At 37.6% G+C, this 22,268-nt stretch overlaps 2 protein-coding genes across 3 annotated transcripts in view; one reads left to right on the top strand and one right to left on the bottom strand.

The window, feature by feature from the left end:
- ASB5 (ankyrin repeat and SOCS box containing 5) overlaps positions 1–4,672 on the bottom strand; it is a 114,750-nt gene extending 110,078 nt beyond the window's left edge. For both annotated transcript variants that reach the window (XM_032298701.1, XM_032298702.1), the window contains exon 1: positions 4,562–4,672. The gene's annotated coding sequence lies outside the window, so the exon portion shown is untranslated. The remainder of the gene's footprint in view (positions 1–4,561) is intronic.
- Positions 4,673–4,832: 160 nt separating this feature from the next.
- SPCS3 (signal peptidase complex subunit 3) lies at positions 4,833–17,797 on the top strand. Its single transcript, XM_032298705.1, has 5 exons — positions 4,833–5,109; positions 7,080–7,153; positions 9,043–9,119; positions 12,773–12,888; positions 13,801–17,797. Exons 1-5 carry the CDS (start codon positions 4,967–4,969, stop codon positions 13,931–13,933), a joined length of 543 nt encoding a protein of 180 aa, XP_032154596.1. The 5' UTR covers positions 4,833–4,966; the 3' UTR covers positions 13,934–17,797.
- The last annotated feature ends 4,471 nt before the right edge of the window (positions 17,798–22,268 follow it).

Genomic DNA, 22,268 nt, shown 5'->3' on the forward strand with positions numbered 1-22,268 from the left:
GTCAGATGAGCTGATGAAGACACTGAGTGCCTCAATGGTTAAGAACAAGCGGTGAAAGCATTCCCCCATGCAGTCCTGGGTATATGTGTGCAAGCAGAACACTGAAAATCAAGACTGAGCAGCTATTAAATAAGTCGAGGTCAAGAACCTAGGGAATTGGGTCCATGTGAGTGAACATGACAAGTAGAGCCTCAGATGGTAATTGGGAACTGGAGGGCAGACGACAAAGATTCTGAGTGTCAGGCAGAATAAAACTGAGGTACGGCAGGTCAAAATGTGTGAGAAGTATAACATCCAGAACAAAAGACTGAGATGACTAACAGAATTAAAAAATAATAATAATACCCTTCCCCTTACAGAAAAGAAGGGGGCTAAGTTTCCCTAGGCTCTGCAGATATCCTTAAGACATTCTGAATATGAAAATGCATGAAATGGGAGATAGTCCTTGTGTTTAGGGTTCTCAAGACCATCCCACCAGAAGGGCTCACAGGATTAAATATACATAATCATATTCATAGTTAGGCTTATTACAGTTAAAGAATATACAACGAAATCAGCAAAGGGGAAAAGGTGAATGAGGAGAGGTTTGGAAGAAACCAGGCACACACTTCCAAGAGTCCTAAGGGAGTCACATAGGATGTGCTCAGTTGCTCCAGTAATAGACTTGCGACAATATATGTGACGTTATCAACCAGGAGAGCTCATTACTCAGTTCTCAAGGTTTTCATTGAAGGGTGGCAATGTAAGCACCCTCTGCCTAACATATACCAAAATTCCAGACTCCCAGAGGGAAGGCAGGTGTTTAGCATAAAACACATTGTTCCTCAAACAGCTTAGGCCATTCTTATCATTTAGGGAAAGTTTTATATCAGTGCAGAAAACTGTTTATCAGCCAAGTTCCCCAATACCAGCCAAGGGCCCAACCTTGCAAGCAGGTCTTTTTTAAGAAAAGAAGCTCAGGTTTGTTACGTTAACTCTTTTCTACACTGTCCCCACAATAATTTTCCCTTTTTGTTTCCTTTTCAGATATAGTTGTTTTGTTTGCAAATGGAAATCCAGAAATGTTCCTATAATCCAATCAAACAAACAAACTCAAGATAATTAACTCACCACATAGGACCTTAACTTCTGGATCTTATTTATTCTAGAGCTTTACTTATTCCAGTGTATCAATAAATGGGGATTAGCCTGACTTCACATGGCGGTATTTCCCTAAAGCCAACGTTTATATTGGTAGTGATTTCATAGGTCCATTAACCTCAGCTGGGACTAGTTTCTTTAAAATGAAAATGCAGTGATACAAATTAGAACCTGGGATGTCTGAGGACCGATGTTCACGATAGCATATTAGAGATATAGTTTCAGCAGTGAGTTTGTTGGGTAAGTCAGAAAAGGCCAAGAGACAGAAAAATTGAATATGTTTTTTAATTACGAGGATGTCACAGGCTTCAATAGGAGCCAAGCAAACTCTCTCACTTTCCTGAAAAAGATAGTTGTCCAGATAATATAAGCAGAGAAGCTTGATATTAACTGCTAAAACCATTCAAAGAATTCCAATAAATTTTGGATGGCCTTTGTTGCCTAGAGAATGCAGAAGGGCTTCTTGTCTATTTTCCTTGGGAGGGTGAGGTATAGATTCTCAGAAACCAATGATCTCTGGTATCATATCTGGCTCTGCTCTTAAGGATGCTCAATAAATGATTCTGACAAGTGCATATGGAGCAGACAGCTATGAATACATGAGCTAATTTCTCAAGCAAGCTCAGGATCAAGTGCCTACAGGTGGGCCAGAAACAGTGGTTCAACAGTTAGGTTCAAACAGCAAGTCTGTGAAAGGAGGATATGAAATGGGAATGAAGAACTAGAGTGAAAAGCCAAGATGCAGGAGTGACAGTCATGGGAGGGCAAAAGTATGGAAGAGAAGCTGCTTGGAGAAATATAGAGGCCTGTGGCTGACAGTGGGCTTTTTATAAGTTCTCTATGGTGTACTGAGTGAATAAAATAGTTCTGTTTAAAGGGATCTGAGCTGAGTAGGCAAACTTAATATTTAAAAAAGGAATATAAATGAAGGCAATACATGGTAATAAAAATTAAAATATATTCTTAAATTTCCTTATGTGCCATAGGAATCATTCTTAAAAAAGCTTTCAACAGAAATAAAATGATCTAAAAGCAACGTTTTTAAGTTACTGCAACAGGCCTGAGATATCTAGCCTTAGAAAGACCTGTTTGCAAGGCTGGCCTTTGTCTGGTGTCTGGGAATGTGGCTGGTAAGCAGTTTCCTGCACTGAGTAGAAACTTTCCCTAAGTGATAAGAGTGGCTCACTGTGACTAACTGTCCAGAAAGTGGTTTATGCCAAACACCTGCACACAATGTCCCAGCTTTCCTTCTGGGAGTCTGGAATTTGGGTACATATTAGGGAAAAACTGGTTTTCCTTCTGAATTTTTTCTTCTGTAAGGAGATTCACAAACACAGCATTCCTGGAATTATTGCATTGGAATAGTCTACTTACCAATCTTAAGTGACTATAAATCTTTGAATTAACCAAGCAAGTATCCTCAAAACAACGGTAACAAAAACCTATGCAACAATCTCTGGCCTGGTCTAGCAACTGGCAGTCTCATCCCTGTCAAAGAAATTACTTATTTACTGAGAGCCTACATGGTCATGACACTTAGCTGATCTAAAATCCTCAAAAGCTCATTATTGTCTTGTGAATTATGATCAAACTTATTAGCCTGGCACCCAAGCCTTTTACAAGTTATCCTTGGCCTACATATACAATTTAGCTTTACACATTACCATTTTTCCCATTTACACAGTTAGTTTGTTACTTGTGTGTGACATGTATGCTTTCCATAAGAATTCTTTCAAAAATATCATGATCTGTGATTTCAAGATATCTCAATTCAGTAAGAATTTTCTTGACCATCTACTATGTGCAAGGTTCAGTGTCCTGGGCACTGAAAGAGATAGAAAAATGAAGAAGAATTGATCCCCACTCTCTATGGTGGACAATATAATTCATAGTCACTTTCTGAAAACCATTTGAGTCCTTAATGTGTTAGATCTATAACATGCTCCATTGCAGGAACTTCCTTGGGGGGGCTTGGTGCTTCCTGGACTGTTTGGATATTCCCAGCAACAACATATTTCCCAGCAACAACATATTTCCCAACAACAACGGGTGGATCACCTGAGGTCAGGAGTTCAAGGCCAGCCTGGCCAACATGGTGAAACTCCTTCTCTATTAAAAGTACAAAAAATTAGCTGGGCATGGTGGTGGGTGCCTGTAATCTCAGCTACTTTGGAGGCTGAGGCAGGAGAACTGTTTGAACCAGGGAAGCGGAGATTTCAGTGAGCAGAGATCACGCCATTGCACTCCAGCCTGGGCAACAAGAAACTCCATCTCAAAAAAAAAAAAAATGCTTTTATTATATCTTTAAGTTTATCCCCCTTTTAAACAGCATTATCTGTCCATGTGCACGCAGCTTTATTTAAAGATTTCTTCATAAAGTGATTTATTGTTCTATCTCTTCTTAGCTTGGTGTTATTGAAGAACAGTTATTTGCAAATAAGATCAAAACTTTACATATATTCTAGGTTTCTTTCTATCCTTCAGAAATAAAGTTAGGCATCTCTTCCCCAACTAATCGCTAACTACTCAAGTGCTAACAAAGCATATCAATTGCTCCCCCCATTAGAACTATTCCTGGCACACGGTAGGCACTTAGTAACAATCCTACCTGTATGGCTGTACAAAAAATTAATAGAATGGTAATAAATAATGCAAAGAAGCAAAAGCTCAACAAGAGACAACATAAGCCATTATCAAGGTCAGATCTTCACAATTTTCTGGTTTGTTCCTAATCACATTCTAGGACAGATGTTCCTGTTTTGGTTTATGGACTGAAATTTTTTGAAATATTAATTTCAGCGGATCCTCTGATTCCATTTTTATAAGAATCCTAAACTGTGAAAGGAACAAAGGTTTTGGCAGATAGTATGATCAGAGGCAGGGATTGGCTCGGTTTGAATCCTTTAGGGTATTGAAAATGTGATAAAATAATTGCATTATTTATTAATGACCTAACGAAATTCTTATACATTACGCTGTAGAGCAATTCCACAGCCACTATCTCCTTTCACCTTAAGAACTCATGAAGGTTATCCTTTTAGTTATCAGAAATCATCACGTTAAAATGCAAATACTTAGGACTACCAGTAGCCTCAACCACTATCTTCTAAAACATTTTTAGAAAGCAAAGCATTAATAGGATTTGGACGTTGGAGGTGGAAATTCTGATGCCCGTGACCTGGGCATCTTTAGGGACCTGGGAGGCCAGTTCCCCCCTCCCCACTCCTCACCAGATCCTCCAAAAAAGCTCAAGTCCTAACTTTGCCCAGGTTTGACAAAGAAGGGAGAGGAAACAGCCGTTTTGTAAAGCACTACTTCCAAACGCCACCCGTCAGGACAGATTCCAAACCACCTTAACTTGCTGCTGGTTTTAACTGAAAATAAATGGTACATAAGTAATCAAAAAGTCGCAGTCCCAGACCTCTGACCAAAGAACCGAAAAAGGACAGCGAACGACCGGCTCCCAATTCTCTGAACCGAAGGGTCGGAGGAGCAGCTGAGAACAGGAGGAGGCGGGTCTTCCACGACAAACCCCGCCCCTCCCTCGCTCGTCGCTGATTGGTGGCGGCGTTAGGCCACGACAGAGGGGCGGGCCTGTGGCTCGGTCGCTCCCTTTCCGCGCGGTCCCGTGCGCGCCGTGGGTGTGTTTCGGAAGGCGGGCGCGCGCGCGCTCACGTCGGAGGACCGGAAAGGAGGCGGGGCCGCGGCGGCGCGCGCTCCCGGAACGCGCGTACCGCAGACGGCGCGGATCGCAAGGAGCCGGTCCGCCGCCGGAACGGGAACCTGGGTGTGCGTGTGGAGCGGGGGCTCGTGGGAGACTGTCGCGATGAACACGGTGCTGTCGCGGGCGAACTCGCTGTTCGCCTTCTCACTGAGCGTGATGGCGGCGCTCACCTTCGGCTGCTTCATCACCACCGCCTTCAAAGACAGGAGCGTCCCGGTGCGGCTGCACGTCTCGCGGATCATGCTGTGAGTGCTGCCGAGGCCGGCCCGGCGGGGCAGGACTCCCGGACCGGGCCGGGGTGGGGGGTGAGCCGAAGCCGGGGCCCCGCGCCGGGGCCGCGGGCAGGGCGTCTGGATCGCCCTCTTGAGCGGTCGTTCGCCCCGGAGGGCGGTCGTCAGGGGTGCACCTCGCGGGCTTTTCCGGCGTCCCCTCGGAACTCGCACCCCTCCGCCGTCAGTTCCCGGGCTTGCTCTTAAATGTTCATTTTGAGCGTTCCTCAGGTCGGTGCCTCCGTTTGCTTCCTGTTCCTCACTTCCCTCCACCCACGCCTGGCCAATGAGGGAGCAACACAACAGCAGAGTCGGCGCCGCAGCCTGCCCGGGCTGGCGCCTCCCGCGCGTCCGAGGCCGCTGGGGGTCCGCACGCGAGGCCCGCCGGGCGCCGCCGCCGCGCTCTGGGTCGGGCTTCCGTGGGGATTCCCGGCGGCTCTGCCGCGCCGGAGGCCACTGGAGGGTGTTGTCTTTGTGTCATTCATCACCCGAGTTTGCCCTGTTTGACATTCCCTTTACAGTTGTTGCCTTTGCACCATCGGAAGGCAATAAACACTTAGCAGCTGCTTTGAAGTTGGCCAGAGATGTTCGGCACTGAGAATTAAGCATCTCAGCCTTCTGATGCAACGGGGTTTTTGTTTGGTTGGATTTCTTTCTTTCTTTTCTTTCTTGTGCCAACCACTTGAAGAAATCTGCGGAAACGCAAAAAAAAAAAAAAAAAAAAATGTGCAATTCGAAATGACAGTGTCATTTTGCTATTGCTTATTTGGTCCTTGATTTTATTCTCTGGCACTTTTGTCTTGATACACCGTATTTCCCCCCAGCAATCCCCCCTACCCCGTTCTCATACCCTTCTGCTCTATTCCATCTTCCAACAAGTTCTTTGACCTTAGTTTATGTCTTTGTCAGAATCACCAAGAAGCCAGTCATCAAATAGCGAGCCTTATCCCCGTACCCCACCTTTTTTTTTTCTTTTTTAAAATTACTGATGTTTATTAGACGTTGTTCGAATAGACCTGACGTGGAAACCAGCACTGCCACTGTCAGCCCTGTGTGGGTTAGGAGAGCTTGGTGCATGTTAAACAGTGAACAGATGTTAGCTGTTGCTGTCTTGAGCAAGTTTCTTACCATTCTGTGCTTTAATTTCCTTTTAAGATGGAAGTAATACCTAATTGGTAGGTTGTGAGAATTACTTGAAATAATTTTGAAAAATATTGTCAGTGGGTCTGACCCGTAGTAAACAGTAAATAGCAGCTGGTTACAGTAGTCTCCCCTAAATGGGGGTAAGTATACCATCCAAGACCCCCAATGGAAAACCTCGGATAGTACCGAACCCTGTATATACTGGGTTTTTTCCTGTACCTTACATACATACCTACATATGATAAAACTTACAAATTACACACAATAAGAAATTAACAATAACATAATAGAACTGTAACAATATACTATAATAAAAGTTATGTCAATATGGTCTTTCTGTCAAAATGTCTTATTTTGCTGGACTCACCTATTTTCACACAGGGTTGACCACGGATAATTGAAACCGGAAGGTGAAACCTCGGATAAGGTGGTGATTTCTATATCATCCATTAATATTCCATCTGTCAGTATTCCATGCCACCTTGTAGTCATGTGTAGCTTTCTTATACCCATTCTGCAAAATTGTTGTACATCAAGTATTTACAATTCTTTTTAGCAGTTTTCATCTCCCTCTGAGTTTTGTTTGAGATTCTCTTAAGGTATATGAAATTAGCTGATGACCTACTTTCATATTGGATTAGAATGTTTATCCTGTTTTCACACTTACAGGTTTCTCTGGTTTTTACTTGTTTGTGGGATTACTGTTTCACCTGTGCACACACCTATATTCTTTTTCTTTAAGTAATTGGTGAATTTTATATGTTCTATTGGAAGGATGGTAAAACTTTTATTTTTACTTCTAGAAAAAATGTAGAAGATTTCACCGGACCAAGAGAAAGAAGCGATCTGGGATTTATCACATTTGATATAACTGCTGATATCCTTTAAGAAAATATTTTATTACTTTTTCTATAGTTTTATAACAAGATATGTGTTATTTAATGATTTGGGGGACACTGACTATCATTGAATCAGCCGAACCTCAGAAATTCCTGTGCCTTTTTCATTAGTAAAATGATGTTAATAATTCCCCGTCACACTTTGAGAAGACTTTATAGATTTCATGAGTAGTTGTGTGAACATACTTTAAATTCTTAACGGATACATTAAATTGATTGAAAGCTATGTAAGAAAGTTTGAATCTGTTTTTTTTAGAAAGAAAAAATAAAATTAGATCATTTGAAAAAGAAGGAAAAATGTTACCAATGCTCGGCCTGCCTGTAAATATTTAATGTACAATTTCAAATAATATATTCATATTTTATTATAGCAGAGAGAAACATGCTTAAAAAACATCTGTTATGATTCAAAAGATTGTATCAAAATTATTGGTAAACTGGTTGCTTTTTGCCATCATAACTCTTTCTATAAAAACTTTCATAGAAGTCAGAAAATATTAACAATTAAGAGTTTCTTTTAGTGGGGATATTTAAATATTTCCTCTTGACTTAGAGTTTCCATCTTTTGACAACTCTGATCATTTTGGCGGGCTAGTGTTTTTTAGGGCCTTAGGTTAATATTGTGGCAATGTTCTCTGCCATTTCTAGCCTAATCTCACCTGCCTTTTTAATACCCCGTGATTTAAATGGTTGTGAAGATTGAACAGTCTGAACTTGTGTGAAAGTAAAACTGATTGTATACTTGGAGAATTTATCTAATTTGCCTTTCTATGACCATGAAATTTACTTTCAGTTTAAGGTTTAATATATTACTGAATTTAGAAATAGACTAAAAATTAGTTCCATAGGTACTTTTTAGGAAATCAGAAGTCTTATGCTAAATTTCATATGTGTACTTTTAAGTCTGTGTCACTTAAAAAAATTTACTCAAGGGAATTTGGGCCTACTGTGAGAGTAGTAATTTTGTGTATCCAGAGAATTATAATGAAATTTCCTGGTTTCTATGGTATTTATATATTACCAATCTCATTATTTGTAGTTTCTTCAGATTTTCTTAATGCTGCTGCTACTACTTAAAATTGTACTTGTTCTTGTAAACAGCAGTCCTAGACTTAACAGTTCTAAAGGAGTGATTCTTAGTGATTACACATAATTAATAATGGAATGTAACAAATGTGTTGCTACCAGTATGGAAACTCATACAGTACTCTACTTATTGCTTGGTATCAGCGCCAGTCTTATTAATTCTGGTGAAGTTCTTTTCCTCTTTGGGAAACTGAATTGATGGTGTCATTTGCATCTTTGAGAGATATTTTAATATCTACTTGCATGTGACCAAAAATAACATGTACAATTTACTTGGTTAATTATTGAGCCTTGTTTATGTTTGTATATTGTTAAATTTAAATAGTGGTGATTGTGTATACTTTAGAGCTCCAGTGGAATTGTATTTGTTTGAAATATTAAGTCCTTTTTTTTTTTTTTTAATTTAGTTGATGTTACAGAAAACCAGATTTTAGATTCATTCTTTTATCAAAGTATCTCAGCTAGTAACTCACCGAGGATTCTAGTAACCCTCCAAGTAATCCTTGGAGGGTTACTAGCTGAGATACTTTGACTGATAAGAGAGTATGGGAAGATGCAGAAAATCCCATGCTGGCATTTTTTGGTTTTGGAATAAGCTGGATTTCACAATATATTTATCTTCTGCAAGTTTTTGTTAAATTAGTGGCACATTATGTTTCTGGGCCACCTTTTTTTCTACTTTAGTATTACTGCTGTTACTGATAAATAACCTAAGAATAATTAAGATCTATTTGAAAGTGATATGCTACTCATAAATTTATATTTTCCTTAATTTACTTACATCTAGAGAATATATTTGATTGGAATGTTAAGCAGTTGTTTCTTTATTTATCAGCAGAATATTCAACAAAAAATAATGTAAGTATATCTGATTAGAAGTATTCTAATAGTTATTTAAAGCCTTATTCTTTATAAAAGAATATATATTTTGTATATTTAAAATACCTGACCTAAGTTACCTAGCAAAAAATCACAAGCCTGTGGAGAGGTAGCTCTGTTCTGAAAACTTTATCTCTTTTGGGAATCTCTTTATTTATTTATTTTGCCATTTGTTCTATAGCTCTCAAGCACTGGGGTCTCCAGAATGGAGTCCATGCAAAGTAATATATGTATGTAAGGTAAACAGTGAAGAGTTTCTATTAATAATTTAAAGTAAAAAAGAAGAGAAGCTTTACTAATACTTGTTCTATGAACTGACATTAATAGTCATATTGAGCCCTTACGTCAGATACATGGCCACATTCTACAACATGCAGATATTCTGGAGGAAGAGGAGGAATTCTGTAGGTCAAGAAGTTAACCATGCTACCTGGCATTTATTTATTTGCTTGCAGCATGTTGCAAAACATTGCAGTATATTCAATATATAAGTGGATTATATTATCTGATTTTAGCTAATCCTCTCAAAATGGAAAAGTGGCTTAAAAAGATTTCTGCAAAGAAATCATAAATTGAAGATAATGCTAATAATTCATACTTACATAAACAATAGGAAAGTGGTGGAACTCACAGTTGTATTCCTCTTCTGAGGTGCTTGTGTCACACTAAAGGATAAAAAAACCACAAAGACAGCCTGAGTAGATAGGACAAGTTGGCTCAAATACTGTCAGCACTATTAGTTAATAAAAGTGCGTGTGAATTACCTACAAAATTTGTAAAAACACATATTTTGAGGACTTGTGATCAGAAACTATTACAAACCACTTTCAGTGGTAAGATCGGAAAGATATTGCTGAACTATATCAACTAGGAAATGGAGCTGGTAGTATTGCTACTCAGCGGTTTATTCTTAAAGCTAAAATACTCTGTCTTCACAGCTACAATTAGAGAGCTGCATGGTGACTTACTTGAATCAACAAAATTTGAGACCTATGATTATAATTCTCATCATGAAGATACATAATCAAAACCTCTAAAGATTGTTAATAATTTTTGAACTTGAGATTATTTTAAAATCCATCATAGTATCAGATACTTTCCTTTTTAAAAAAACATGGTGTGAGCTGTTTTGGTAGTCTTAGCCATATACTTAAAATTAATTAATATACCTACCTATCGAGAAGAGTTTGCCTTTGTTTTGGGGTTACATGGGATTTATTAAACTAGTTCAAGTATCTGAGTACTTGAACTAGTTTTTGTTTGTTTGTTTGTTTTGTTTTGTTTTGTTTTGAAAGAGAGAGAGTTTCACTGTTGTTGCCCAGGCTGGAGTACAGTGGGGTGATCTTGGCTGATTGCAACCTCTGCCTCCTGGATTCAAACAATTCTCCTGCCTTAACTTCCCAAGTAGCTGGGATTATAGACACCCGCCACCATGCCCAGCTAATTTTTTGTATTTTTCGCAGAGACAGGGTTTCACCATGTTGGCCAGGCTGGTCTCGAGCTCCTCACCTCAGGTGATCCACCTGCCTTGGCCTCCCAAAGTGCTGGGATTACAGGTGTGAGCCACTGTGCCCAGCCTGAACTAGTTTTTTAAATCAAAATTATAATTCATAATTTTTAATTAGATGCTGTTAAACTGTTATATCAAAACCTATTAAAACTATTAGTTTATGATTGAAAGCTACTAGTCTAGTTGAGAGCTTTTGTTGCAGATAGGGTGTGGGTAGAGATATTTATATAGAATATTGTGCAAATATTTTTTTTTTTTTTTGAGACGGAGTTTCGTTCTTGTTACCCAGGCTGGAGTGCAATGGCGTGATCTCGGCTCACCGCAACCTCCGCCTCCTGGGTTCAGGCAATTCTCCTGCCTCAGCCTCCTGAGTAGCTGGGACTACAGGCACACGCCACCATGCCCAGCTAATTTTTTGTATTTTTTAGTAGAGACGGGGTTTCACCATGGTGACCAGGATGGTCTCGATCTCTTGACCTCGTGATCCACCCGCCTCGGCCTCTCAAAGTGCTGAGATTACAGGCGTAAGCCACTGCGCCCGGCCTATTGTGCAAATATTAATAGAAATCTTCTGAGGTTCAAATTTAGTGTTGATATCAAGGTATAAGGTGTTAGACTTAAAAATGTGAGAGTGAAATCTATAGAATTAAAATATACAGGTTTTTACCTGAGTTTCCCTTATATTTGTCAATTAGTGTAGTCTGGAGCTAATTTGTAGTTAAAGAAGGGCCTACCTTCTTTATTTGAGCTATATCCTTTGAAAAGAATGGCACAATCGGTTTTATCTGTTTCATGGTTTGATTAGCTAACTGGAATTTTCAGCACTTCAATTCATTATACATTTATTTTAAGCATGCATTTTATGCCCGGGTTTTTTTTAGGCACTAGGGATATTGACATATTAAGTTTTGATCCCAGTCTTTCAGAATCAATAAAATCTTAAACAGAGAAGCTATTCTTGAAGAGCAACATCTATAAATACACATATTCTACAAGTTTTAACAAACTATTGAAATAAATGTCACCTTTATGATGGGTATACTTACACTCTACTTATAATTCTATACTTATTAAGCTATTCTTACAATTTAACTATACTTATAATTTATCCTAGCATAACTAGAAAGTTAAACTAATTTGAGATTTGGCAGATTATTTTGTGATAAAAATTATTTTACTTCAGCATATTTTTGATTCTGTTTTCTTCAGTTTTCATCTTTCTGTTTAATATTAGAAACAAACTTTAAAGTGTAGATTTGAAGCCTTTTAGAAATAACTGCTCCACCTTTCGTTTTCGTGAATGTTGTCATCATACACTGAGTAATTGGCCTTGCGAGCTAATAGATGCTAATTTAATAAGAACAAATTCCTTGGGATTTAGTAGTGGCCACAAATGTGTTTTCTTTACATTTCATGCTTTTAATTTTCTAAATGGTACTTGTTTGTAATATGTTGAAAGAGTGGCTTAAAATAATTGACCTCTAGAATTTTGCCTGACGAAACTGATGCATGTATTTTTTTTTTTTTTTTTTTTACTTAAAGGGAAACAAGCTCTTTAGAAGGCTTCATTTCTTTGGGGATTTCTTCTTTTCTTCAATATTATGTAAAGAAATCTTGGAGAAGATTTCTTAGAAATTTTCGTGACATAATTAATCAACAGTATCCTGTATTAGCGGCGTGATGGAACAGGGATTGGTTCTGTCTGTTTTCCTGGCACCATTTAGGATCCATGCTGAGCTGGAGAGTCTTAGAAATTTCACAAGGAAAAGTGATTGAAAAGAATACTTCCCTTCCAGGGATTTAATTCATCTGTTCCTCCAAAGGCCTCACTTTTTTGGAGATCTTATAGATCAAAAACGTGTATTAAGTTATGAAGGCCCTAAGTAATACAGTTGAGTTAGCAAAAGGAATGAATTCCTTCAGGGGATTATCATTCTTCTCTCCTAGAAAAATTTGCCCCCTTTTTGTGTCTATTTGCTATCATTTGTATGCATTAAGATTTCAGCAAGCACCTCAAAGTTGAATTCATTAACATGTCAAACTATTTGCTTACTAATACTTTTAATTTGAAGTGATATGATATTTCTGATGAGTTATCTAATTAATTTTCATTTTAATATAGGCTCTGAACCAAGTTGTCTTGTGGGACAAGATTGTTTTGAGAGGTGATAATCCGAAGCTGCTGCTGAAAGATATGAAAACAAAATATTTTTTCTTTGACGATGGAAATGGTCTCAAGTGAGCAATTCTTGGTCTTTTTTCTCTCTCTTTTTTTTTTACATTTAATAAGAGGTGAAAAGGAGAGAAAGATGTATTTTTATTTTAAAAATACTTGAGAGTAAAAGGAGAAAAATTGGGAGAAAAGTATTTATGCATATCTAAATTGAAAGATTGGGTGGAAATGCAAAGTGGGATCTGAGATAAGTAAGCAACACTCTTGCAGTGTGTGAAATGTCATAGTCTAACTATTAAAGCTTCTATCCTAAGTGTGTACAAGGACTATGGGATTATTCAGATGTGGTAGGGCTGTGGTTGTCAAATTGAAGGGCTCCTTTCTGAGAGTGAGCCAGGAAACCTCGGAAGCAGCATGTTGGATCTAGGAGTTGATACCAGTTAACAGAACTAATGTTGGTTCTCCGAACGTGACTTCTCTAAAGCTCAATTTAGAGTGATTGATCTCTCAGATTATTTTTACCTCTTAGACTCTATTGGTAAACATTGGAAATAACTTTAGAAGAAAGCTGTTTTGACCAAGCCAAACCTCTGCATTTGCATTGAAAATTTCAGAACATGAGAGTTGTAATTTGTTAAGGTTTGTCCGTCTAGATAATAGCAGAAATTCCTAGCTCATCTCTTTTTACATTTACTGTTTTAATCATATAAGCTTTTTGGTTGATAGTTCTATTAACTGCAGCTGTGAGTTTAGACGGGTAATCATGGGATATCAGTAAATGTAATACCGTGTCTTCTAGCATTGTCCTTGGATTTTAGGTGATATGAGAAAATAGTTCTTACAGATTAGCATATTAGGATTTCTATAGGAATATATGGTTATAAATAAAAGTATTTGACATCTCAGTGTTTGACTTAAAATTTTTTTTGAAACTACTAGAATTTCTGATGACTTGTGTTTATTATGTCTTTTTGTAGGGGAAACAGGAATGTCACTTTGACCCTGTCTTGGAATGTTGTACCAAATGCTGGAATTCTACCTCTTGTGACAGGATCAGGACACGTATCTGTCCCATTTCCAGATACATATGAAATAACGAAGAGTTATTAAATTATTCGGAATTTGAAACAACATATTTTTATACTTAATGAATTGTATCTCATTTATCTCTTCCCTTGCATCTTCATTTGTTGTTAGTTTTTTTGTTGTTGTTGCTTTGTTTTTTGGGGGTATAAGACCTAACATCAAAAGGCCTGTCTGAAGGGAAAGGTTAATGGGCTACTTAATTTTACAAACAAAACAGAAACCAAGGCTGTCACAGTGAAGTATTATCTTACAAGAATAAGAACTACATAAAAAGGATTGTAAAAAATACATATTTGAAGTATTCCCTGTATTTCCGTTACTCTTTATGGAATACAAAGTGAGCATGAAGGGCAGTTAAAACTTTCAGGTGCCTGTAGAGTCATAATAACTCTGTATTTTATGCCTTGCATTCACGCAAGTTCACATTGGATGTGATTTAAAAGTAGATATCCTCTTTTATCTTTTTAAGGGTATGTTTGAATACTGGAAAATTAATATGGTTATTTGTTAGAAGTCTGATTTATAAAAAAGCCAAAAGTAATGGAATTTTATTCCGTTTGTCTTAGGCAGGCCCATAATATTTGTTTTTCTTACATGTAACTAGCAATTTTCTCCACTTAAAGACTAAATACCTCTTTATATGCTGTAAATCATTCTAATTCATTTTAAAATCTTTTAGGTCAACCAAATGTGCGTCTTCAGTGCTTTCTCTAAAAATGTTCCTTTATAGCTTTGTACATTTTTTAAGCATTGCCATTGAAAGTTGAAAATGTTTGCATGGTTTATCCTCTGAGTTACGTTTCTTCTAGTGAGCATGCCTACTGCCACTAAGTGAATTATTTACGACTTTTTGTAGGTCCATATTTTAATTATTGGGATAATAATTGTGGTATGCTTTCCATTTACAAACCACTCATTACTTTAGTGTATGTCATCCTTAATAATCTAACAAGGTAAGTAGTGTAAGTGTTAGCTCTTTGCAGATGAAGAAACTGAAACCCAGAAGTTTATTGAATTGTCACATAGTGAGCAAGGAGTGGAGTTAAAACTTGAACTCAGATCTTCTAATTCTCTGAGCTCATCCTTTCTTTTATACCTCAGATTGCAGACTAATCAAATATCACTTATAACCTTCTGATATTTTTTTGTGACCCTGGAAACCCTATCACTCCTAGAAAAGGTTTCTCGTTTTATATGGAAATGACTAATTTTCAGGCTGCCAACTTATATCGAGGTAATATTTTATTCTCTGTATAAATTCATTTCACTTATTTAAAAGCATAAGGATACCTACATATATGTAAAAATAATCAATACATAATACGTAATACATGATTGAATACGTGATCATACTTAACATGATTTTTTTTTCTGCTGTGGAGAAATAAACATCCTCAAATTAGCAACTGCAAATCAGTTACCCTTAGAAAAGCAAGACCAAACACTGTAGCACTGTTAGCAGTAACCAAAAAGGGCTAATATTTTCTAAGAATAGTTTAATAACATTTGTTATATTTACCTTATGTGAAATACATCACTAATTACATTAATTTTAGCACCTATTGTATGGAGTTGTATAGTTCATGTAAAAGCATGTGGGTATGGGTTTTTCAAACCAGCACAAAGGTCAAAGGTGTCATGAATGCTAAATTGTGCTTGGCTCCCAGCTTTTTCATTAAACTTTCCTGGGTCTTGGTTTCTTTATCTGTAAAATGATAGAGTTGGACTAGTTAACTTCAATGGTGGTCCTTTTACACTATACAAGGCTATAAAATTTGTCTGTTCAGCAAAGAGATTGAACAGAAAAGCATGTTAGTAATGTGAAGACAGGAAAATGACTGAAAGACTAACACGTAACTCATATTGATCTACTTTACTTCTGTTAGATTTTACACTCAGCAAATTTAACCTCATTTACTTTGTACAAAAACTAGACATGGAAACTTAAAATGTGCAGGTGTCAAAGCTTAAAAATAGGGTGTGTCTTCTTTAAAGAAGGTATGCGCTATAAGCCTGCATTCTTAACCAGACCTGGTACCAGTTTAACAGTTCATTATACTTCTGAGATGAGTGGATCTGTTAGTCTGGTAGAGATTAATGTTGAAATTTACTTATTTACTTGAATTACAGTTTTTTGACAAGCCCACTTTTTTTTTTTTTTTTTGGAGTTTGGTGAGGAAGACAAGTAAAAATGTCCACTAGCACAATGTGGATAAAGTCTTTTGTTTGCTTGACTAAGGGAAACTGCTCAGAACAAGAATGTTTCAACATGGGAATAAGGACCCTCAGTCTCAGGAACTCATTTTTGGGTGCAGTTTCTACATTTAAAAAATTGACTTGTGTTCAGTTTGATAACCATTTCATTTGCTTTAGTCTCAGTGTTTTAAAGAAATCTCATAACGTTCTACAAAGACACAAAGCTTCAGGTTTATACAAAACTAAGTATGATTAGAAATATATGAGCCCAGAAATGATTCTGAGAAAAGAGAATAACTTTAAGACACTTATTTAAAAGTAATTATGTTTAGAAATGAATTAATGTAAAAATGTGCTCACATATCTCTTTCTCTAACAGTTTAACCTGGACAACCATCTGTATCAGTGTTTTTTAACCCCCTAATTGATTATATTTAGCTTCTTTATTCTGAAAGGAAAATAACAAAATATTTCAGAATCCTAAGTGTGTAATAGGAAAGTGGGTTATTTTGAATTTCCTTTCCTGGAATTATTTTACAGTTCTTTGGTGGGTCTGGTAAGCCAATTAATAGCTGGGCTTTAAGATGATCATCTCTAATAGCTAATGGCTGGGCTTTATCTCTATGATGATCATCTTAAAGCCCAGCTATTGATAATGAACATTTTTCACTATTTTTTTCTCTCTGAAGCTTAGAGATCTAAAGCTTTGGATTTTTTGGGTATATGTCAATGGGGATATTATTTTATAATACTTTGTGTTGACATGAAGTGGGTTCATGGGGGAAAAAAACCATAAGCTGTGAACATGGGTAATAAACAAACATAATCATTTCAAAGCTTTCCTTGCTTTTAGCAGAGAGAAGCCTGTATACCTTACATGTGACTGCCAGTAGTTTAAAGAGATCCGTTTCAAAAAGTTGTTGCATGTTTTTGATGCAATCTGGGAAATTGTTTACTTCACAATATAGTCATAAAAAATTCATGAAAATACTGAATATGTGTTTGACGATTTTTCTTTTTCTTTTTTTTTTTTTTTTTTTTGGGGGGGGGGGGGGGGCGGGAATGGAGTTTTGCTGTTATGCCCAGGCTGGAGTGAAGTGGCGCAGTCTCGGATAACTGCAGCCTCCGGCCCCCCAGGCTCAAGTGATTCTCCTGCCTCAGCCTCCGGAATAGCTGGGATTACGGGCGCCCACCACCACACCCGGCTAATTTTTATATTTTTAGTAGAGACAGGGTTTTGCCATGTTGGCCAGGCTGGTCTTGAACTCCTGACCTCAGGTGATCACCCGCCTCGGCATCCCAAAGTGCTAGGATTACAGGCATGAGCCACCATGCCCGTCTGAGGATTTTTCTTAATCGCAATAAATATTCAGCATTTTTTCTAATGACAATTTTGTTTACAAGTAAAAGTATGCATTTTAAAAGACTCAGATTTATGCTTTTTATGTGAAGCTGCTGAACTAATAGTAAATGGAAGAAACCAAGTCTAGTAGGTTTTTTTCTTTTTCTCGTGGGGGTGGGATGGCGGAGGTTAATTACACCTAAAATATCTTCTCCACAGACCGTATGCTCCTATATAGACTGTAAGCTCTTTGAGGGCAGTCTGTCAGATTTATCTTTGTATCTTGCCCAGCGCCTAGTGTAGTGCTTTGCACATAATGGGTGCCCAATAAATATTGATGATGAATGAAATTGTGTTTTTCATGTGACCAGATCATGGGAATTGTTGGTAATTAATACTGTCCTACTTTGTAAGTGCTGCTTTTTTTCATTCTTGAGCTCCTACTGACATTAGATCTTCCTTTCAAGGTCAGTTGGACAGTCAAGTTAAATGCTGCTCTTGCTCTAGTTGCTGTGACCTGTGTCGTTTCTGGCCTTTGCCGAGAGCCATGATAGTGGCTAGTGATAAGGTTGATACATAAATCACTTTACTTTAAAATTACACTAGAAAACCTTACTGTAGACCTGACCAAAATAGTACCAGGATGCATGTTTAAAGTATAGCTCAGGAAAAAAATGGGTTAGAGCAAATAGTTGATTCTTTGAAAGCCAAGGGTGTTGGCTGAGCCTCTACCAGCTTCTTGGGCACTTTAGCTGCTTTGGCTTACTGCTGCCACACATCCCAACTTATCAGACCGCACCGAATATACTTTGAGCAAAACCTACACAACCCTGAGCAGACTTCTAATAGAACCCAATTCTAAGTTTAAGATGAATTAAGCTGTGGGAATTCTACTCATCCTCTTGATCTCAGAAGAGACAGAAGTTTCTCAAAGGGAACATTTATTTGCTGGTGAATTCAGACAAATTCTCAAAACAACAGAAAATCATTGCTTTTAGAGGGTAAGGGTTTTTAGCAAGTTGATGTTATCAGGAGTGATATAAGAGGTCAGCTACATTTTACTTTTTTTTTTTTTTTCCCCAAGCTGGCCAAGTGTATGCCAGAACTTTCTCTTTTAAATATTTTCCCTCATACTCCTTTGTCCTTTTCCCTCCTGATGAAGTGCTAAGCAAGAATTCTGAGTTCAGTAAATTGTTGGCCTGATTGATGAATTACCATCACAAAAAGAAAACTTACCACTTTAATAAGTGTACCTTTAAGTCCAACTAGACCTCAAGCTTGAAGGAAGTTTGAAGTATTCCCTTTTCATGTGCATAATTTATACACATCCACTTAGTATCTGTTGAGTATAGTTGGAAAATAGACACCTGGGAGTTGAAAAGTAAAGAGACTGATTAGTACTATACTGGAGACCAAAAAAAAAAAAAAGTCTCTGAGCCTTTCTTCTAAGAGCTACCATGTTTTTGTGCCTCTAAGCCCTATGCTTGCTTGTGAGCAGCTTGGAATGGCTGCAACCTCCCTGTTGAGTGAGTACAACGGGTGGGAAGGAATCTAAAGGATGTCAGTGGGGAGGAAGTGGGTTCTGACATGCACTAAGGAATCTGAAACAAATTATTCTTAAAATTGGAATGGGATTCTATTAGAAGTCTGCTCGTGGTTGTGTGGTCTCACTCAAATTTGTTTAAGAAGAGGCTCATCCCACTGCTGCAGCCTCTGCTGCTGCTTTAAGAATCTCTAAATGCTGTTAATTCTGTGCACCTGCATGGACAACCAAGGGTGACTAAAAGTCTAATTGGGGATCACACTTTTTAAAAAGTTTGTAAATGCCATTTTATGAGGGATTGATTGCCACCTGACTCTTGCTCTCAGCTCAACATCTTGAAAGCCCAATTAAATACTCTGTTAAAATAATACCAAGTGCTATAATAGGTAACATCAAAATTTTGGTAGCATAAGAAAACAGAAGTTTCTTGTTTTTACGGGGAAGCAATGTGGGTGTTGAGGCAGCGTTCCACATGGTGTGACTGAATGACCCAGGTGCCTTCCAGCTTGTGAATGCCACCCCAGGGTTACAAGACTTCACTTGAAGTTGGCAGTCGGGGGTTGAGGAAAAGAGAAGACCCACCTGCTTAACTAGCTTCACTCAAGAGTATCACACCAGGAACTCACATTCCAAGGGTGAAAACAAATTGCACATCCCTGATATGCAAGGGGCATGTGGGAAGTACCGTCTTTAGTTGGGTATTCGCTTCTCAGAAACAACTGTGTGGTGGATGGAAGCGTAAGTCTTTCTGGCATAGCTAGCCACTATCACCTTCTGCTTAGGCCCTCTAGCTTAAGCTGGCCAGTCCATTATATCACAGCAGGGAATACCAGTTGATTATAGTCAACATTTCTTTAATTTTTTCTGTATCTTCTCTGTAGTGCATTAAGGATTTTCTGAAGGTGAGCATATTAGATTTTAAGGGTTAGATTTTAAAGCACTTATCAGGCATGAGTTACCTGATCTAATCTCTAGCCTAATCATCTAGTACTTAATTTTTTTTTAAGTTTTGATAATGGGATGCTTAGTTTATATCTTGTTCCCCTTCTTTGAACAGTATTCCCTTGCTTTGCAGCAGCATTGATAGCTCTTGCTGTCCCTTGAGAATGTGTGTGTGTGTATACACACACACATATATATACACATATACACGTTTACATATATGTTTCATGTTTGTCAGTTTAATGAGTGAGAAGGCTATGTTTATCTTGTTTTATTGCAAGACGCTACATATTTACTGAGCAAATTGAATTAATAAGCAAAAAATGAGTGTGGTTAATTTTAGTTATCTTGATTTACACAGGTGTTTTGTCTTGTGTAAGGTAGGCATTTCAGGACATTCCATGACAGATTTTCCGAGGATAAATGAACTAGGTTTTTACTGTAAAATACTATCTCCTAGTAGTATCTCACTGATAAATGTTTAACATTAATGGTAAAGGGAGATATTGGAGTAACTTATATTTGAAAAGTATTAGGCTAAGGACAATTGTAAGTCCTTATGAATTAATGTCTTTTGCCTCTTTTTACATTTTAATGGAAAAAGGAAACGTGAAAAAGTTTCTGAAATATTTGTATGTATACTATAAAACTATAGTTTACTGAATAATACAAAGCATGTGCCTCTGTAACTACTATTCAGATCAGCAGTTGGAATAATACCATTCTCCATGACTCCCTCCGTATACTTCCGGATCACAACCTGTTTGCTTTCCACTGTCTTCACTTTTGTGTTAGTCATTTTCTTGCTTTGCTTGAAAATATTACTACCTGTGTTGCATCCTATCAGCTCTACTGCCATCATGGACATAGGAACATCTCAGTGGCTTACAGAAACAAATGTGTATTCCTTGCATTAATGGAGGCTTAGGATGTACTCCTCACACCTCTTCATTCCAGATTCCAGGTTGAGAGAACAGTGCCTTTTGGGATGCCAAAGGGCAGTTAGAACTGTTGGAAACTCTTGGAGCCTCTGATTGAAAGTGACAAGCATCATGTCTACTCTGTCTCAAGCATGTCACATGGCAAAGCCAAGAAGTTGAAAGGTTGGGGAGCTAGATCCCGTAGGGAAAGAGCACAAGTCACACGGCACCGATTAATACCCTTACAGGAAAAAAGGAGGGAATTCTTAGAAATGTAAGTTATCACACATTTCTGAGCAATACAGTTTTTGGTTTGGTTATAAACATAAATGGAATCTTACCATAAGAATTTTTGGTCTACCCGGGGGCAGTGACTCACTCCTGTAATCCCAGCACTTTGGGAGGCTGAGGTGGGTGGATTGGTCAGGAGTTTGCAACATGGTGGAACCCCCAACTCTACTAAAAATATTTTAAAAATTAGTTGGACTTGGTGGCGTGTGCCTGTAATCCCAGCTACTCAGGAGGCTGAGGCAGGACAATAGCTTGGACCCAAGAGGTGGAAGTTGCAGTGAGCCGAAATCGTGCTACTGCACTCCAGCCTGGGCAACAGAGTGAGACTCCATCTCAAAAAACCAAACCAAAACAAAAAAATTTTGGTCTTGCTGCGTTAGCTTAGCATTAACTTTATGAGATTCTTTATGTTTTTTTTTTTCTTTTTTTTTTTTTATGAAGGTGTAGTTCATAGTTCATTTTCATTGTTAAGCAGTAATTCTTTGTAATACAGTCATTCATAGCAATCCGGAGTAGGCATAATTTATTTACTAGTTTTGTTGATGGACATGTTCTCTCAATATTCTTGTACGGGCAGCCTGGTGTATGTGTTTCTCTAGGAAAGGGATCTTCACATTTTGTTGCTTGAATAGCAATCAAAGATTTTTTTTTTAACTTTCTTAAATATGAAAAATTTTCATCTTGTTATAGGATATAATTTTTGGCACATTGCACATATTAACATTTTAAAGTACAAACTGCACATTACTTTTTTTTGTATTACTTTAAAAATGTATCTAAATGTATCCAGTGGAATATGCTATTTATATGATTTGATACAATAATTCATTTTCTAATTAACAAATTCTCCCTTAATGGCCAAAGTTTTTATCATTTCTTTTTCAAATCATATTTACATGCCTCTAACAAAATTTTGTCCTAATAGATAATACTCTAGAGAGTGCTATTTGCAAGTCTTTTATTGATAACTCTACCACATTTCTTTATAACAAAAATGTGCATGTAAATTGAAATTGATCTTTTACAATTTCCTCTGACCCCAACATTCTAAGTTCTAAGGGCTGAAAAGTTATTCTGGAGTAAGCTAATTCTGTAATTATCAATAGTACACAACTGATCAAAACA

The sequence above is a fragment of the Sapajus apella genome, unplaced genomic scaffold (genome assembly GCF_009761245.1).
Source record: "Sapajus apella isolate SASKATOON/1434 unplaced genomic scaffold, GSC_monkey_1.0 scaffold39, whole genome shotgun sequence".
NCBI classification, from domain to species: domain Eukaryota; kingdom Metazoa; phylum Chordata; class Mammalia; order Primates; family Cebidae; genus Sapajus; species Sapajus apella.

What these genes read in the sequence shown, in the direction of transcription:
- SPCS3 (XM_032298705.1), top strand. Translation starts at nt 4,967, where the DNA reads ATGAACACGGTGCTGTCGCGGGCGAACTCGCTGTTCGCCTTCTCACTG. An exon ending in CACGTCTCGCGGATCATGCT is followed by an intron (nt 5,110 to 7,079) that starts GTGAGTGCTGCC and finishes TTTTACTTCTAG; the next exon opens with AAAAAATGTAGAAGATTTCA. An exon ending in AATATTCAACAAAAAATAAT is followed by an intron (nt 9,120 to 12,772) that starts GTAAGTATATCT and finishes ATTTTAATATAG; the next exon opens with GCTCTGAACCAAGTTGTCTT.